This window comes from Octopus sinensis, linkage group LG4, assembly GCF_006345805.1.
Source record: "Octopus sinensis linkage group LG4, ASM634580v1, whole genome shotgun sequence".
In the NCBI taxonomy this organism is placed as follows: domain Eukaryota; kingdom Metazoa; phylum Mollusca; class Cephalopoda; order Octopoda; family Octopodidae; genus Octopus; species Octopus sinensis.
In genome coordinates, this window is record NC_043000.1 from 113,984,374 (window position 1) to 114,000,516 (window position 16,143).

General features: G+C 39.2%; 1 protein-coding gene across 1 annotated transcript in view; it reads right to left on the reverse strand.

The window, feature by feature from the left end:
* LOC115210561 (oxalate:formate antiporter-like) overlaps positions 1-15,714 on the reverse strand; it is a 22,924-nt gene extending 7,210 nt beyond the window's left edge. Inside the window, exons 1-4 of the mRNA XM_036502643.1 lie at positions 15,567-15,714; positions 12,356-12,545; positions 10,966-11,092; positions 1,447-1,586 (exon numbers count right to left, since the gene is read on the reverse strand). Of these exons, the coding sequence (XP_036358536.1) occupies positions 1,447-1,586; positions 10,966-11,092; positions 12,356-12,545; positions 15,567-15,669 (560 nt within the window). The 5' untranslated portion in view covers positions 15,670-15,714. The remainder of the gene's footprint in view (positions 1-1,446; positions 1,587-10,965; positions 11,093-12,355; positions 12,546-15,566) is intronic.
* Between the last annotated feature and the right edge of the window lie 429 nt (positions 15,715-16,143).

Genomic DNA, 16,143 nt, shown 5'->3' on the forward strand with positions numbered 1-16,143 from the left:
TTACAAAGAATAAGTCCTGGGGTCGATTTGCTCGACTAAAGGCGGTGCTCCAACATGGCCATAGTCAAATGACTGAAACAAGTAAAAGAGTAAAGAGAGTAAGAGTAAAATTTAAATCTTTGAAGGGTGAAGCTAAAAGTTAATGGGCGGAATCAAAAGCGTAATTATCACTATTATTGGTCAGGCTTGATCCGTTCTTTGTTACACTTGATCATGCCTGATTCCTAACTACGATAGTTAAACCATTGTTTGTCATACATCGGGATCATTTGTTTAATACACTTATCCCTTGCTTTATAGATATATGACCCGTCACATTTGACACCTGCTTTGCTAAACATGATTCAGTAGTTATCATAACTGAACAAAGTTCATTAATTAATATTTTGATTAATCCATGGTTTAACATACTCGACCCATTGTTTGTTATGCTTTATTCGTCGTCTATCGATTTTGATCCCTTGTTTACCATCCCTGTTCTTAAGCCTGTCATGCTTGAGCTATTGTTCACTCATCAAAGGCGGCGATCTGGTAGAATGGTTAGCGCGGCGGGCGAAATGCTTGGCGGTATTTCGTCTGTCGTTACGTTCTGAGTTCAAAATCCGCCGAGGTCGACTTTGCCTTTCATCCTTTCGGGGTCGATTAATTAAGTACCAGTTACGCCCTGGGGTCGATATAATCGACTTAATCCCTTTGTCTGTCCTTGTTTGTTCCCTCTATGTTTAGCTCCTTGTGGGTAGTAAAGAAATATATAGTTCACTCATCATTCTATACATTGTTTTCCACAAATGGTTTACCCCACTCTTTCCATTTTTGCTATTTTTTGCTTGAGTCTATTCAATATTTTAATCATACCTGATCCCGCATTCACCTCACTTGATCCATGCTTTACTATTGATCCATGATTTATCATGAAGTGGATGAAAGCCATAGACTAAAATGTTTAACCCCATTGTCTCTCGTCTCTTTTTTTTTTTTAGATCCCAAGCTAAAAGTACGACACAACATTCGATGAAATTAAATCGTAAAATGGGAAAAGGAAGTAGAGGTGTTTATGGATTCCTTCTATACATTATTGCATCAAGAGAAACATCAAGTAGACGTGTTCAATACCAACCAGATATCGAAACCGTCATCCGAGACTCATTCACCGTAGTTATATATCGGATTTTTCTTTTACGGGTTTTGTAAGGGATCTGGGCTTTGACAAGGAAAATGGAAGAAAAAAATGGGAGAAGAAAGCGATGGGAACAGAAATAAAGAATACGAGTAAAGGAAAGCGAAAATGGAAGAGAAAGAAAGAAAGAAAGAAAGAAAGAAAGAAAGAAAGAAAGAAAGAAAGAAAGAAAGAAAGAAAGAAAGAAAGAAAGAAAGAAAGAAGGAAAGAATGAAAGAAAGAAAGAAAGAAATGAATGAAGTGAAGTGTGGGAGATAAAAACTACTCACTGTTCCCCATTCAGATCGATATCAGGACTGAGGTTTCTTGGGTTGATAAAACCTGTGATCACTTGGTTAAAAATGAAGGCCCCACCACCGTAACCCGCCACTACAAAACCGGCGACGAAACCTTTTCTGTGAGGCATCCACTGTTAAGAGAGAGACAATGAAAAGAAACAGAATATTTAGTGAAGATATTTGGCGTCGGAGAGTTTAGTAACATAACGATTCATTTACGTGTATGTGTGTGCGTATGTATGTACTTCTGTTAATACTTAAGAGAAGCAACAGAATGAAGCAAGGCCGTTGGCACTTAACAAATTTTCATAAGATCGATAAATGATAACGCACGAAACTATTAGTACTTGAGTCACCCAGTTGCTTCTGCTAAATATTCATAAAATATATATATATATATACTCATAGTTTGAGTTCTATTATTTTTTCTGTTAGCATTACCAAAACAGACAGACACACACACACACAAACACACACATATAGTATATACAATATGTATGTGTGTGTATATATATATATATATATATATATACTCACGCACACACACACACACACACAAACAAACCTGTGCGCACGCACATACACGCACATACCTCCTTCTCTTGCACTCTCCTGTCTTTGAAAGAACTTTTCTTCACCCATCCCTTCAGGTCATTTCAATATGTGACCGCGTGTGTATCGTTGGCGATTTTCTTTCTCCGTCTTCCCTTCCTTGGACCTTTCTTTTTTTTCTATATTTCTGACGAAGAGCTCCGCTTGAAACGTGAAATCCTCTTTCTTTCTTTCCTTTCCTGAACGTCCAATAACACTATTCTTGTTCCATGTCCTCGCGTTGTTGTATTTTCTCTTTGTTCACACACACACACACACACACACACACACACACACACACACACACACACACACACACACACACATATATATATATATATATATTTAAAATCAAAGGTGCAGAAACGACGTACTCCGAATGAATTAAAAGGTAATGTAATCCAATGCTAGAGTGAGAAATCCATGAATCAGGTACTCAAAAATAATCGGAAGAACCAGGATGGTTCGTGTGAGCGTGCAGTAGGAGCACTCCGTCGGTTACGACGACGAGGGTCCCAGCTGATTCGAGCAACGGAAATTAGCATGCAAGTGGCTGAGCACTCCACGGACACTTGTACCCTTAACGTAGTTCTCAGGGAGATTCAGCGTGACACAGAGTGTGACAAGGCTGGCCCCTTTGAAATGCAGGTACTACTCATTTTTGCCAGCTGAGTGGACTGGGGCAACATGAAATAAAGTGTCTTGCTCAAGGGCACAATGCGTCGCCGCGAATTGAACTCACGACCTTACGATCGTGAGCCGAATGCCCTAACCACTAAGCCACGCGCATTCACATGAGCGTGCAGTAAATAGTCAATTCAACGAACAAACAATTAAAAAAAAAACGAATTAAAAAAAAACGAAATGAGAAAGAAAACGTAAAGACGTGCACAAGAATTATATTAGTTTGACACTCGGTGAAAGGAAAGAGTTTTTAACGTTTCGAGCATGGCTCTTCGTCAGAATGGAGAAAGGGAAAAGTCCGAAGAGGAAGAAGGAAAATCGCCAACGGTTCACATTTAGTTACATTTCTGAAGTCCCGTTGACAAGGTAGACGAGGATGTTGGCAATTATTTAATCTTTGGGATAACGGAGATATCGCATGTATGTGACAGGATACAAACCGCGTACCTTTCGCTTACTTGTCTGTTACTTTAATCACACTACAGACTCTCCACTTGCCTCCCCCTAACGAAAATGAGTCAGTGACATTTTAGATATTGTCCTTCTCTTTTTCTCTTTCTCTTTTACTTGTTTCAGTCATTTGACTGCGGCTATGCTGGAGCACCGCCTTTAGTCGAGCAAATCAACTCCAGGACTTATTCTTTGTAAGCCTAGTACTTATTCTATCACTCTCTTTTGCCGAATATTTGTTGTTGATCCTGGAATGACAAAAGAAAAAAGAATGTCGTCAAATTGGCAGGATTTAAGCTCTGAATATAAAACCCTTACAACTCGTCCGTCGTTATAATTCAGCGCATTCCGGTTTCTGCGAATGCAGCGGCCTTCTGTATAATTTCAATAGAATGATCACTTATGTGAGGTTGGTTATTGTGTCTTTCTTTTGGAGAGAAAGTAGATCTGTCGTGAAGACCGAGTTACACCTTGTTTAAAGATAAACAACTTTATATGAATTCTTTTCAGAGCTTAAAAACGAAGAAAATTGGTCGCCTTTTGATACAAAAGTTTCTGTCGACCGTCCCCGCAAAAGGAAATGAAATCTTTGCACATTTATAAAAAAAAAATTGGAGGTGTATTTGTGCATTTATTGGGTAGATATATTTATTCAATTTTAGCGAATAAAGCAAGGCCTTCTCTGAGAAATTAGCCTAGATATATAATAAGCATATAAGGACAATATAGCCTAGATATATGTAATATGTATAGGCGCAGGAGTGGCTGTGTGGTAAGTAGCTTGCTTACCAACCACATGGTTCCGGGTTCATTCCCACTGCGTGGCACCTTGGGCAAGTGTCTTCTACTATAGCCTCAGGCCGACCAAAGCCTTGTGAGTGGATTTGGTAGACGGAAACTGAAAGAAGCCCGTCGTATATATGTATATGTATGTATGTGTATGTGCGTGTATATGTTTATGTGTCTGTGTTTGTCTTCCAACATCGCTTGACAACCGATGTTGGTGTGTTTACGTCCCCGTAACATAGCGGTTCGGCAAAAGAGACCGACAGAATAAGTACTATTTTTATTATCATTATTATTATCATCATCATCATCATCATCATAATTCAGTAGTTTTATTTTTATAGCGTGCATTCACTTCACTACCGAGCGCAGCTCTGTGTGCCTTGGGTTATGTGCTGTGATTTGTTGTGATGTTCTGATGGTTATTGTATAGAAAGTGTTCTGCGTAGGATGTGTGCAGTGCCTAGTAGTGCAATTTTCTGTATGTTATATGTGTTTGTAAGTCCTGGTGTTTTTGTTATGTATTTGTCTAAATATTTTTTTATCATGCCTAATGCACCTACTATGATAGGAATTGTTTGTTTTTAGATTCCACATTCGACTTACCTCTATTTCCAGGTCTTTGTATTTTCAAAGTTTCTCCATTTCTTTTAGAGACACGTTGTCATCTGCTGGCATTGATACATCAATTAGAAAGCATCTTTTTCTTCATGATCTCTGACAACTCTATCTGGTCTGTTGGCCTTAATTTCTCTATCTGTGTGTATTAGCATATCCCAGAGTATGGTTGCTTCCTCGTTTTCTGTGACCTTTTCTGGGGTGTGCCTATACCATCTTCTTTCTGTTGTTATTCCATAATGTTGGCATAGCTTCCAGTGTATGAAGGTCCCAACTCTGTTGTGTCTGTGAATATATTCCTTCTTAGCCAGGACTGGGCAGCCAGAGATTATTATTATTATTATTATTATTATTATTGTTGTTGTTGTTGTTGTTGTTGTTGTTGTTTTTATTTTTATCATTATTATTATTATCATTATTATTATTATTATTGTTTTTATTATTATTATTATTATTATTATTATGGTTTTATTATTATTATTATTATTATTTTTATTATATATTATTGTTGTTGTGTTGTTGTTTTATTATATTATGTTTTTATTATTATTATATTATTGTTTTTATTATTATTATTTTATTATTATTATCATTATTATTATTATTATTATACGAGCCACAGGAGCGGTGGATGTTCTATTTAAGCAATATATAGATTAGTGGTGGGGAAGTGCGACGATGTCCTCGGGAACACCCTGGGCGTCGATGAAAACGAACTAGCTAATCTGTTCCAGAGAACTTTACAGTCGGGGACTACTATACATAATTTCCAGATGTTCTTGACCTGGTACTACTACCGGGGGAAGGGGACGCTACCGGTTCGAGATAAACTCTACAGGTACGGATGGTCTGTCAGACGGGCCTATCCGAGGTGCGCGTAGAGCAACGAAACCGTTCTGCAGGTACTCTTTCAATGTCCAAGCATTGCTGACTTGTCATGAGTGGGACAGATGCGTCTATCGGCTGAGTTCATAATCATAGTTGCTTCGTTTCCCTCCTTTAATCGGGCAGGCAAAGCAGTTTTTCTCCACCTGATGGTGAAAGAGGTTGTTTGGCGGGCGAGGCTGAAAGGAACGAGGATAGAGACATTCCCCTTTGGGAGAGCCGTCGTCGACTTTTTCAAGTTTCACCTGAAAAGGAAATTGTGGGTAGAAAGAGAAGTGCTGCCCTCAAGAAAATTTATTGAAAGGTGGGTGAAAATTGCTAAAATGGCAAGAGTAGTTGATAACGCTGTAAGTGTAGATCTATGAGTCGGAGTAAAGGAAATGGAGAGGGCGCACTTGCCCTTGGTGTTCAAGAAGATGTTGGACGGTAGGGCTTCTCGATTATCTCAAGAGGACATCCTGTATCAGGAGGACCACATCACTATCATCTGTTTTCCTTCTTCTCTTGTACTATGCTATGTATATTTCCATTCTCTTTTACTATATACTGTATATACTGTCCTTTCTCCTTTTTTTTTTCATTATATGTAAACACTCACATTTTATGTCTGTTTTCATATTGTTTCCCTCATCCTTCGCCCTGGTGGCAAATAAAAGAAACCACCATCATCATCATCACTATTATTATTATTATTATTATTATTATTATTATTATTATTATTATTATTATTATTATTATTATTATTATTCAGTAGTTTTATTTTTATAGCGTGCTTTCACTTCACTACCGAGCACAGCTCTGTGTGCCTTGGGTATGTGCTGTGATTGTTGTGATGCTCTGATGGTTATTGTATGGAAAGTGTTCTGCGTAGGATGTGTGCAGTGCCTAGTAGTGCAATTTTCTGTATTTATATGTGTTTGTAAGTCCTGGTGTTTTTGTTATGTATTTGTCTGAATATTTTTTTATCATGCCTAATGCACCTACTATAATAGGAATTGTTTCTGTTTTTCAGATTCCACATTCTAGTTACCTCTATTTCCAGGTCTTTGTATTTTGAGAGTTTCTCCATTTCTTTTAGAGACACGTTGTCATCAGCCGGTATTGATACATCAATAGAAAGCATTTTTTTCCTTCATGATCTCTGACAACTCTATCTGGTCTGTTGGCCTTAATTTCTCTATCTGTGTGTATCGGCATATCCGAGAGTATGGTTGCTTTCTCGTTTTCTGTGACCTTTTCTGGTGTGTGCCTATACCATCTTTTTTCTGTTGTTATTCATAAGTTGGTATAGCTTCCAATGTATGTAGGTTCCAACTCTGTCATGTCTGTGAATATATTCCTTCTTAGCCAAGACTGGGCAGCTAGAGATAATATGATTTATTGTTTCTTGTCCATCTCCACATATTCTGCAGTTACTTGTAATATTTCTTTTCATTACATGTTTTTGTAATTTCTGGTGGGGAGACTTTGGTCTTGTGCTGCAATTAAAAATCCCTCTGTTTCTGCTTTGAGTCCTGAGCTTCTCAACCATTGCTGGGATTTTTCTTTGTCTATTTCTTTTGCGTTTAGTTTAGTCCAGTATTTACCATGAAGGGGCTTTTCTTGCCATCGTTTTTATCATGGTTCGTTGCTGTTCTATTTTTAGTTTGGATTTCATTTGTTTAGTTTTGTTTTTTCTTTTTTTTTTTCTCCTTCTTCTTCTTCTTCATGTTTATTAGGTGGTATGATTTCTTGTTTGTATTTGTCAGCTTCCTTAAATACTGAGAATAGTTTTTTGTTTTGCTCGTGTGTTTGCCGCTATCTGGATCAGTTTTCCTTCCTTCTGAAGTAGATATTTTTGCAGTCCTATGGTGGTTATTTTATAGTAGTTTTCCAGCTGTATAAGGCCTCTACCACCTTCTATACGTTGTATATATAGTCTTTCTATGTCAGATTTTGGGTGATGCATCCTAGATCCTGTCATTATTTTTCTTGTTTTCCTATCTATTTTGGTCAGTTCATTTCGTGTCCAGTTAAGGATATTGTAGCTGTAACTTAAATGGGACAGCTAAAGTGTTGATACCTATTATCTTGTTTTTAGCATGAGCTCTGTGTTTAGTATTGATCTAACTCGTCTATAATATTCTTTTTTTATTTCTCTTTCATTTGTGTGTGTTGTGTCTTATCTAGTTCATGGATTCTAAGTATTTGTAAGTTTGGCTTTGGTCTAATTCTTTTATTTCATTGGTTTTATCTAGTGTGATGTTGTTACTCTTAACTATTTTCCCTCTTTTCATGGTTACTTTGGCGCATTTTTCTAATCCAAATTTCATATATTTCTTTGGTAAATCCATGAACTGTCTTTAATAGTGTTTTCCAGCTGTTTGTCATTTGCAGCGTATAGTTTTAGGTCATCCATATATAAAAGGTGGCTGGCTGATCGTTTTGCCGTAACATTATATCCGCATCCAGTTCTATTTAGCATATCAGATAGAGGTGACAGTGCCAAGCAGAAAAGGAGTGGAGAGAGCGTGTCTCCCTGGAATATTCCTCTTCTAATGGGGATGTCTTTGGTTTTCATGAGTCCCTCTTTTGTTTGGAGGTGTAGGACTGTTTGCCATTTATTCATAGAGTGCTCTATGAATTTTATGATTGTTGGTGCTACTTTGTTAATGGTAGCTAGTGTTTCGAGGATCCATGTGTGGGGATGCTATCAAAGCGCTTTTTGTAGTCAATCCAGGCCATATTGAGCCTTTCTTCTTTCTGTGGCTGTCTTCAGTTATGGCTTTATTAATCATTAGTTGATCTTTACAGCCATATGAGCCTTTGCGGCATCCTTTCTGCTCTTCTGGGAACAGTTTGTTTTCGTCCAGGTGCTTGTTCAGCCTTTGTGATATCACTGCAGTAAATGCCTTGAACATAGTAGGGAGGCAGGTTATTGGTCTGTAGTTTTCTGGTTTTTCTGTTTCATTTGATTTGGAATTAAGATGGTTTCCCTTCGTGAGCCATTCAGCCATTGTCTCTGGCTCTGCTAGTACGTTGTTAAAGTTTTCAGCCAGCTTTTTGTGCATTCCTGTTAGATATTTCAACCAGAAGTTGGGGGTCTTGTCATGCCCAGGTGCCTTCCAGTTGCTTAGTCTTTGCAGTGCCTGGGTGACCTTCTTCAGGTTATGGAGGTCCAAAGTTGTTCAGATGCCGAGTTTGTTATTCTGATACTCCTTTTTTTGGTGGTTCGTTCGCCGACCATTTTCTCCCAGAATTCTTCCAATTCTTCTCGTTGGTGATGCCGTTGTATTTTTTTTTTTCTCAGTTCTGGTAGAACTTTTTGGGGTTGGAGTTGAACTTTTTGTTTTCTTCAAAGAAGCGTTGGCGTTTCTTGTACCGGCGGATCCTTTGTGCTTTGGCAAGGATATCTTGCTTCAGCTTTTCTTTTATTTCAGGCAAATCTTTCTCTGTGATGTTATATTTGCGGAGTATTTTGTTCTCTTTTTGTTGCTCAGTAGCGTTGATTGTTTGCTGATTTCATTAAGAATCGACAGGTCTTTTCTAATTTTTTTATTTTGCTTTGGATGTTATTTATCCACAGGGTTTGTTTGGGTGGTGGTACTCCTGTTTGGGCGGGGTGTGGGTTTGGGTGAGTATCCAGCCTCTTTGTGGCTGCAGTGGCTGCTGCGTATATTAGGTTATTTAGCTCAGTGATATCATTTTTTTTATTCAGTGGCTATCAGTTCAGTGACGGCTAGGTTTATGCTGTTATAATAGGTGTTGTTATTTTGTTTATTTGATTCTTGGGAGGTATGGTCGGTGGTCCATTTTGAGCTCTGTGGTTTTCAGTTCTTTGATTATTTTATTTTTTATATTATCATAATCATTAGGCTCCCCTTCGTTGTTTACATCGTGTTTGTTGGGAATGTTGCGTTTGTCTTCGTGTTTTACAGTTTCAGTGTTTATATTATTGGGCATTGTTGTGTGGCTTCTATCTACATGTCCTTTTCCGGTGTATGTTTTCTTTTAGGTGTTCTATTTCTATTTCTGATATTTTTTTTGTGTTGAGAATGTATCTTCGTACGTTAGCTAATTTATTAGGGTTCATTGCTGTATCCAAGTCTATATCTCTATTATTTTCCTTCCATATTTTATATGTATGTGTTGTTGTATTTTCATTTTTTGGGTAGAGTACTGCTGTGTAGTATGGTGTGTAAGATAGAAATGTTATTCCTCACGTGTCCATTTACGTCTTTTGGGTTTTATTTGCGGGACATGAGGTACAACGTCCGGCCCATTATTTTGACGGTCGTCATTTTCGTAGGGTACCGGTCCGTTTCTTTCTGTTGTCACATTATTATTATTATTATTATTATTATTATTATAACTATTATTATTATTATTATTATCATTATTATTATTATTATTATTATTATTATTATTATTATTATATTATTATTATTATTATTATAAGGCGGCGAACTGGCAGAAACGTTAGCACGCCGGGTGAAATGTGTAGCCGTATTTCGTCTGCCGTTACGTTCTGAGTTCAAATTCCGCCGTGGTCGACTTTACCTTTCATCATTTCGGGGTCGATAAATAAGTACCAGTTACGCACTGGGGTCGATGTAATCGACTTAATCCGTTTGTCTGTACTTGTTTGTCCCCTCTATGTTTAGCCCCTTGTGAGCAATAAAGAAATAGGTATTTCGCCCGCCTTACATTCTGAGTTCAAAGTCCGCCGAGGTCGACTTTGCCTTTCATCTTTTCGGGGTCGATAAATTAAGTACCAGTTGCGTACTGGGGTCGATCTAATCGACTTGACCCTCCACCCCACAAAATTTCGGGCCTTGTGCCTAGAGTAGAAAAGAATAGGCTTAGCGGTATTTCGCCCGTCTTTACGTTCTGAGTTCAAACTCCGCCGAGGTTGACTTTGTCTTTCATCCCTTCGTGGTCAATAAATTAAGTAGCAGTAAAACACTGAGGTCGATATAAACGACTGGTCTACTCCCCTAAATTTTAGGCCTTGTACCTAAAATTATTATTATTATTATTATTATTATTGAGTTGTCATTGTGTGAGTGATGTGTGTGTGTGTGTGGGGTCTTTGTGTATATGTTTGTTCCCCGCTCGCCACTTGATAACCGGTGTTGGTGTGTTTACGTCCCCGTAACTTAGCGGTTCGGCAATAGAGACCGATAGAATAAGTACCAGGCTTCAAAGAATAAGTACAGGGGGCGATTCGTTTGACTAAAAAAATTTTAATCCCAGAAGATCTTCGCCATTCAGGCAGATCTCCGCCATCTTGGCAAATCACAGCATCCTGCTTATCGTTAATTAATGAGACTGTGCAGAGAGTAAAGAGTGAGAAAAATCCCAGGAACCGGAAATATAGCCTCACATCAATTCACTGGTGTATGCTGGGACGGAATGAAGCAGTTTTATCAAATATGGGAAGAAAAGAACAAAGAAAAAAAAAGATGGAGAAATAAAGGAAGGAAGGAAGGAAGGAAATACATAAATTTGTCTCACCCTCATTGCGCATCCCATGGGTATTGGATAGGCTAAACCCACTCCGAAACCAAATATCAAACCGTATGTGATGAGACAGGATGCGAAGCTGTGACTCACGCTGAAATAAGTTAACAGAACACCACCACTGCAAAAGAAAGAGAAGAAATGAGGGGGGGGGGACAAAAAAAAAAGAAAACAAAAACAATTGAGAGAGAGAGAGAGAGAGGTGTATGGGTGAAAGTGAAAATATACACAACTACAGCAAAATATACAAACATCTGAAAGAAAGCCTCCTTCCTGTTTGTCATGGAAGACACCCGATAAGAAACAAAAGTCACATATTCTTTTCTGCTCTAGGCACAAGGCCCGAAATTTTGGCGGAGGGGGCCAGTCGATTAGGTCGACCACAGTACGCAACTGGAAATTAATTTATCGACCCAGAAAGGATGAAAGGGCAAAGTCGACCGCGGCGGAATTTGAACTCAGAACGTAGCGGCAGACGAAATACCTATTTCTATTTCTTTACTACCCACAAGTAGCTAAACACAGAGAGGACAAACAAGGACAAATAAACGGATTAAGTCGATTACATCGACTCCAGTGCGTAACTGGTACTTATTTAATCGACTCCGAAAGGACGAAAAGCAAAGTCGACCTCGGCGGAATTTGAACTCAGAACGTAGCGGCAGACGAAATACCTATTTCTATTTCTTTACTACCCACAAGTGGCTAAACACAGAGAGGACAAACAAGGACAGACAAACAGTTTAAGTCGATTATATCGACCCCAGCGCGTAAGCATTTCGCCGGGCGTGCTAACGTTTCTGCCAGCTCGCCCCCTTAACAAAAGGTACATATTTTACGCTATGTTAACAAACAAAATGTGTTCTCGACATAACATGTAGAGAGATGGTGCTTAATCTGAGTCCATATGAGCCTCGGCGGCCCATAGATTTAGTTTTTCAAAATTATCCACAATAAACATTTTAACATTATTTTCATGCAACTTCTAAAAATATTTAATTATAAATATATAATGGGGTAATGGGTTATTTAATATATAATGGGGGTATTTAAAACAAAAGCATCAAATGGCTATGGAAGTCCAGTAGAGTAAAAAGGGAATCAAAGTGGTTCATACACAAAAAATAGTGTAGAATTTATATTTAGTATGATAAAAAGAATGGTTTACGTATAATATTTTAGGACTAGCTAATTTGAATATGTATTTGGAGTCTGTGTTGCGACGCAGACACGCAATCACATACTCACGGACACACACACACACACACACACACACACACGCACGCACAGACACATACATAAACACACAGGCAGACAGACTCCCACATATACACAGTCATACACATGCAGACACACTAGAAATGCGTACTTCTAGCAGCCTTACCTCATTATCCAGGATCCTGTAAGCGTTGTCAGCCTTGGTCCAATCAATCTTTCTAACATCCCTCCTATGAATCCCGTGGTTCCTTGACCCAGGAGCACCATAGCAAAAATCCATACTGATTCATTATATTGAAGGTCGGGCTCTACTTTCTTGTATCTCATATAAGACACTATATAAGGAGCGAAATTTCCTAGAATCGCAGAATAGAAAATTAAAAAAAGTCTATTAAAATATTAAAAGACAGGAGAAATTCTGAGAATTATTGAGAAATATTTCTTTCGTGGCGTTGTGGTAAGAAGCTTGCTTGCCATTCACATGGCTCCGGGTTCAGTCCTACTGCGTGGCACCTTGGGCAAGTGTCTTCTACTATAGCCTCGGACGACCAAAGCCTTGTGAGTGGATTTGGTTTTGGTCGACGGAAGCTTGAAAGAAACCCCTCGTATATATATAATATCTATATATATATATATATATATATATAATATATATATATATATATCGTGGCACTATGCCGGTTACGACGACGAGGGTTCCAGTTGATCCGATCAACGAAACAGCCTGCTCGTGAAATTAACGTGCAAGTGGCTGAGCACTCCACAGACACGTGTATACTTAATGTAGTTCTCTGGGAGATTCAGCGTGACACAGTGTGTGACAAGACTGAACCTTTGAAAAACAGGTATTACAGAAACAGGAAGAAAGAGTGAGAGAAAGTTGGGGTGAAAGAGTACAGCAGGGTTCACCACCACCTCTTGTCGGAGCCTCGTGGAGCTTTTTAGGTGTTTTCGTTCAATAAACACTCACAACGCCCAGTCTGGAAATCGAAACCGCGAGTCCGATGCCCTAACTACTGGGCCATTGCGCCTCCACTTAGTAAATAATAAACCTGAATATAAAATACAAACATGAAGTGACACGATGAAAGGAGAAAAAATATAAGCGTCGCCACCAGGCGACAAAAGATGAAATAAATTGGTATTCAGTCAATCAAGAATGGGTGGTATCTTCCAGGTTTTTTTTAAAGAGATATTTATGCATATGCTTGCATCTACGGAAAATTTCCGATCTTGAGTTCAAAATCACGTTGGGCATCTTACATCTAAACAAAATGTGTCCTTTGTTTGGCCGAAATGGTACACATTTTGTTTAGATCTAAGATCCTCAACGTGATTTTGAACTCGAGATTAATTGATTTTATTAATTGATTTGATTGTTTTGTTCTCAGCATGCACTTTGGGTCTTCCTTGCTTGTCGCCACCATACTCTCTGCCTTCTTGCAACTTATGAACAGATCCTTCTTCTACCTTTTTTCTGATCACTACATCCAGAAGTCTTCATTTGTTTCATAGATTACACAAAGTAGACACAAGAAGACACTTGCCCAATGTGCAACACAGTGGGACTGAGCCTGGAACCGTATGGTTACGAAACAAGCTTCTTACCACACGGGAAGAATGTAACGATCGAGAAGGTGAATGACAATGACCTTTTTGTGTGCACAGTCTGTGACAGACCATGCCTGGCTTTGGCTGGCTCCAAATCTCATCTGCCAAAGCATGGAAAATGAACCTCCATCAACTATTCTGACTATGCCAGTGTATGCCAGAAGGTTTGCAAATCCAACGGAGTCCTCAAAAGATATTTTAAGATCCACAAAGAACATAATTTATCTGCAGATATTGGTGGTCCAAATCAGAGGTGCAATCTGTGTGGGTTTCTTTTCAGAACATTGTCTGGTTTAAAAAGCCACATCAGACGCCATGATGGTGCTAAAGTGTAGGTACATGAGGTGGTCAAACTCTGTATAAGGAGTAGACAACCACCATATATATTTATATATCTTTATCTTTTATTTGTTTTAGCCATTAGACTACGGCCATGCTGGGGCGTCACCTTGATGAATTTTTAGTCGAATGTATCGACCAAGTACTTTTTAAAAAATACCTGGTACTTATTCTATCGGGCTTTTTGGCGAACCGCTATAATTATGGGGACGTAAACACACCAGCACCGGTTGTCGAAGCGGTGGTGAGGGGACAAACACAGACACAAAGACACACATATATATATATAGATACATACACTCAACGGGCTTCTTTCAGTTTCTGCCTACCAAATCCACTCTCAAGGTTTTGGTGGGCACGAGGTCATAGTAGAAGATACTTACCTCGAACCAAGTGGTTGGGAAGCAAGCTTCTTACCACACAGCCACAAAACAACAAAGACAAAGATAGAGAGAATCAATGATTACACACACACACACACACACATCCACACACATTAATTTGTATTTTTGAAAATGATGTATCGATAGCCCAAGAAGATAGCTTTCGCGGTTTCGCTGATGTAGATCGTAGTGGTGTAACGATGGCGGTTAGAGATGCCAAAACGTGGATTTCTATCGACACTTCGAGATTTTACTGACATGAGAGGCGAAGCTACTGTCATGTGAAAAATTGTAATTCTGAAGAATTCGAGATGATTTGCCCTCGAAACCGGCTTCTGAAGCTCGTGACGTTTTTCCATTATTAACTAGAACGGCCGTTTTCCAGAAACGCGACATGTCGCTCAGCTTTATATATGTGTGTGAGTATGTTTGTGTGTGTATGTTTGTGTGTGGTGTGTGTGTGTGTGTGTGTGTGTGTGTGTGTGTGTGTGTGTGTAATTTAAACGATAAGAAGATGACAAAGAATTCTTTAAGATATCGTTTTCACTTGGACTATTTACTCTTCGCCAAATCCACCTTACGGTGGAATCCTTGTGGAGCTTGGATTTCCTACACCTGAGGAATACCGGCGTTGGCCTGGGACCCAACAGTGTTGATAGCCCAGTATTCGGGTCGAATGCTTCTCTGGAAATAGCTTAACTTCATAACAACCTGAATGTATGTATGTAAACACAGACACAGACACACACACAGACACACACACACACACACACACACACACACACACACCACACACACACACAACACACCACACCACACACACACACACAGACAGAAATGTATATACTTGTATAAGTATATATGTGTGTATGTTTACATGTTTACACGTGTTAAATTCAATGTGCGAAATGGACAACAAAACGATGGTTAAGTTGTAGATGTTGGACAAACACTCGATAGTTCAGTAGTAGTAGGTAGTAGTAGTAGTAGTAGTAGTGGTGGTGGTGGTGGTGGTGGTGGTAACAGAGTTTAAGGAGTACATACCGTATGAGTAGGTAGCTCCAAACGTCGTGTGCGTGATAACACCACCAGCGACCACAAGTACCAACCGCCACAAAGGAGGGTGGACGCCACTTATCGAACCCATGACCCCTCGATTTGATACGAAACTGAGAAGAGAGAGAGAGAGAGAGAAAGAATTTGGCGTTGTGTAAAAGAAAATTGGGAAGAAACGATTGTTGATGTTGTCATCGATGTAGGTAGTGGTGATGGTATTGGTGGTGGTGTTGGCGACGGTGGTAATTGTGGTGATGGTATTGGTGGTGTTGGTGGTGCTGGTTGTTGTTTTGTTACTGGTCGATGTCGTTGTTTATTGTTGTTGCAGCGTTGGTGGTTAGCGATGGTAGCTTTGGTGACAGTGTACGTGTCGGTGGTGCGGTGGTGAAGGTGGTGAAGGTGGTGGTTGTGATGATGGTGGTTGTGGTGATAGTAGTGGTGATGATGGTGGTGATGGTGGTGGAGGTGGGGGTTTTGGTGATGGTGATGGTGGTGAAGGTGGTGGTGGTTTTGGTGATGGTGATGGTGGTGATGGTAGTGGTGGAGGTGGTGGTGGTGGTGGTGG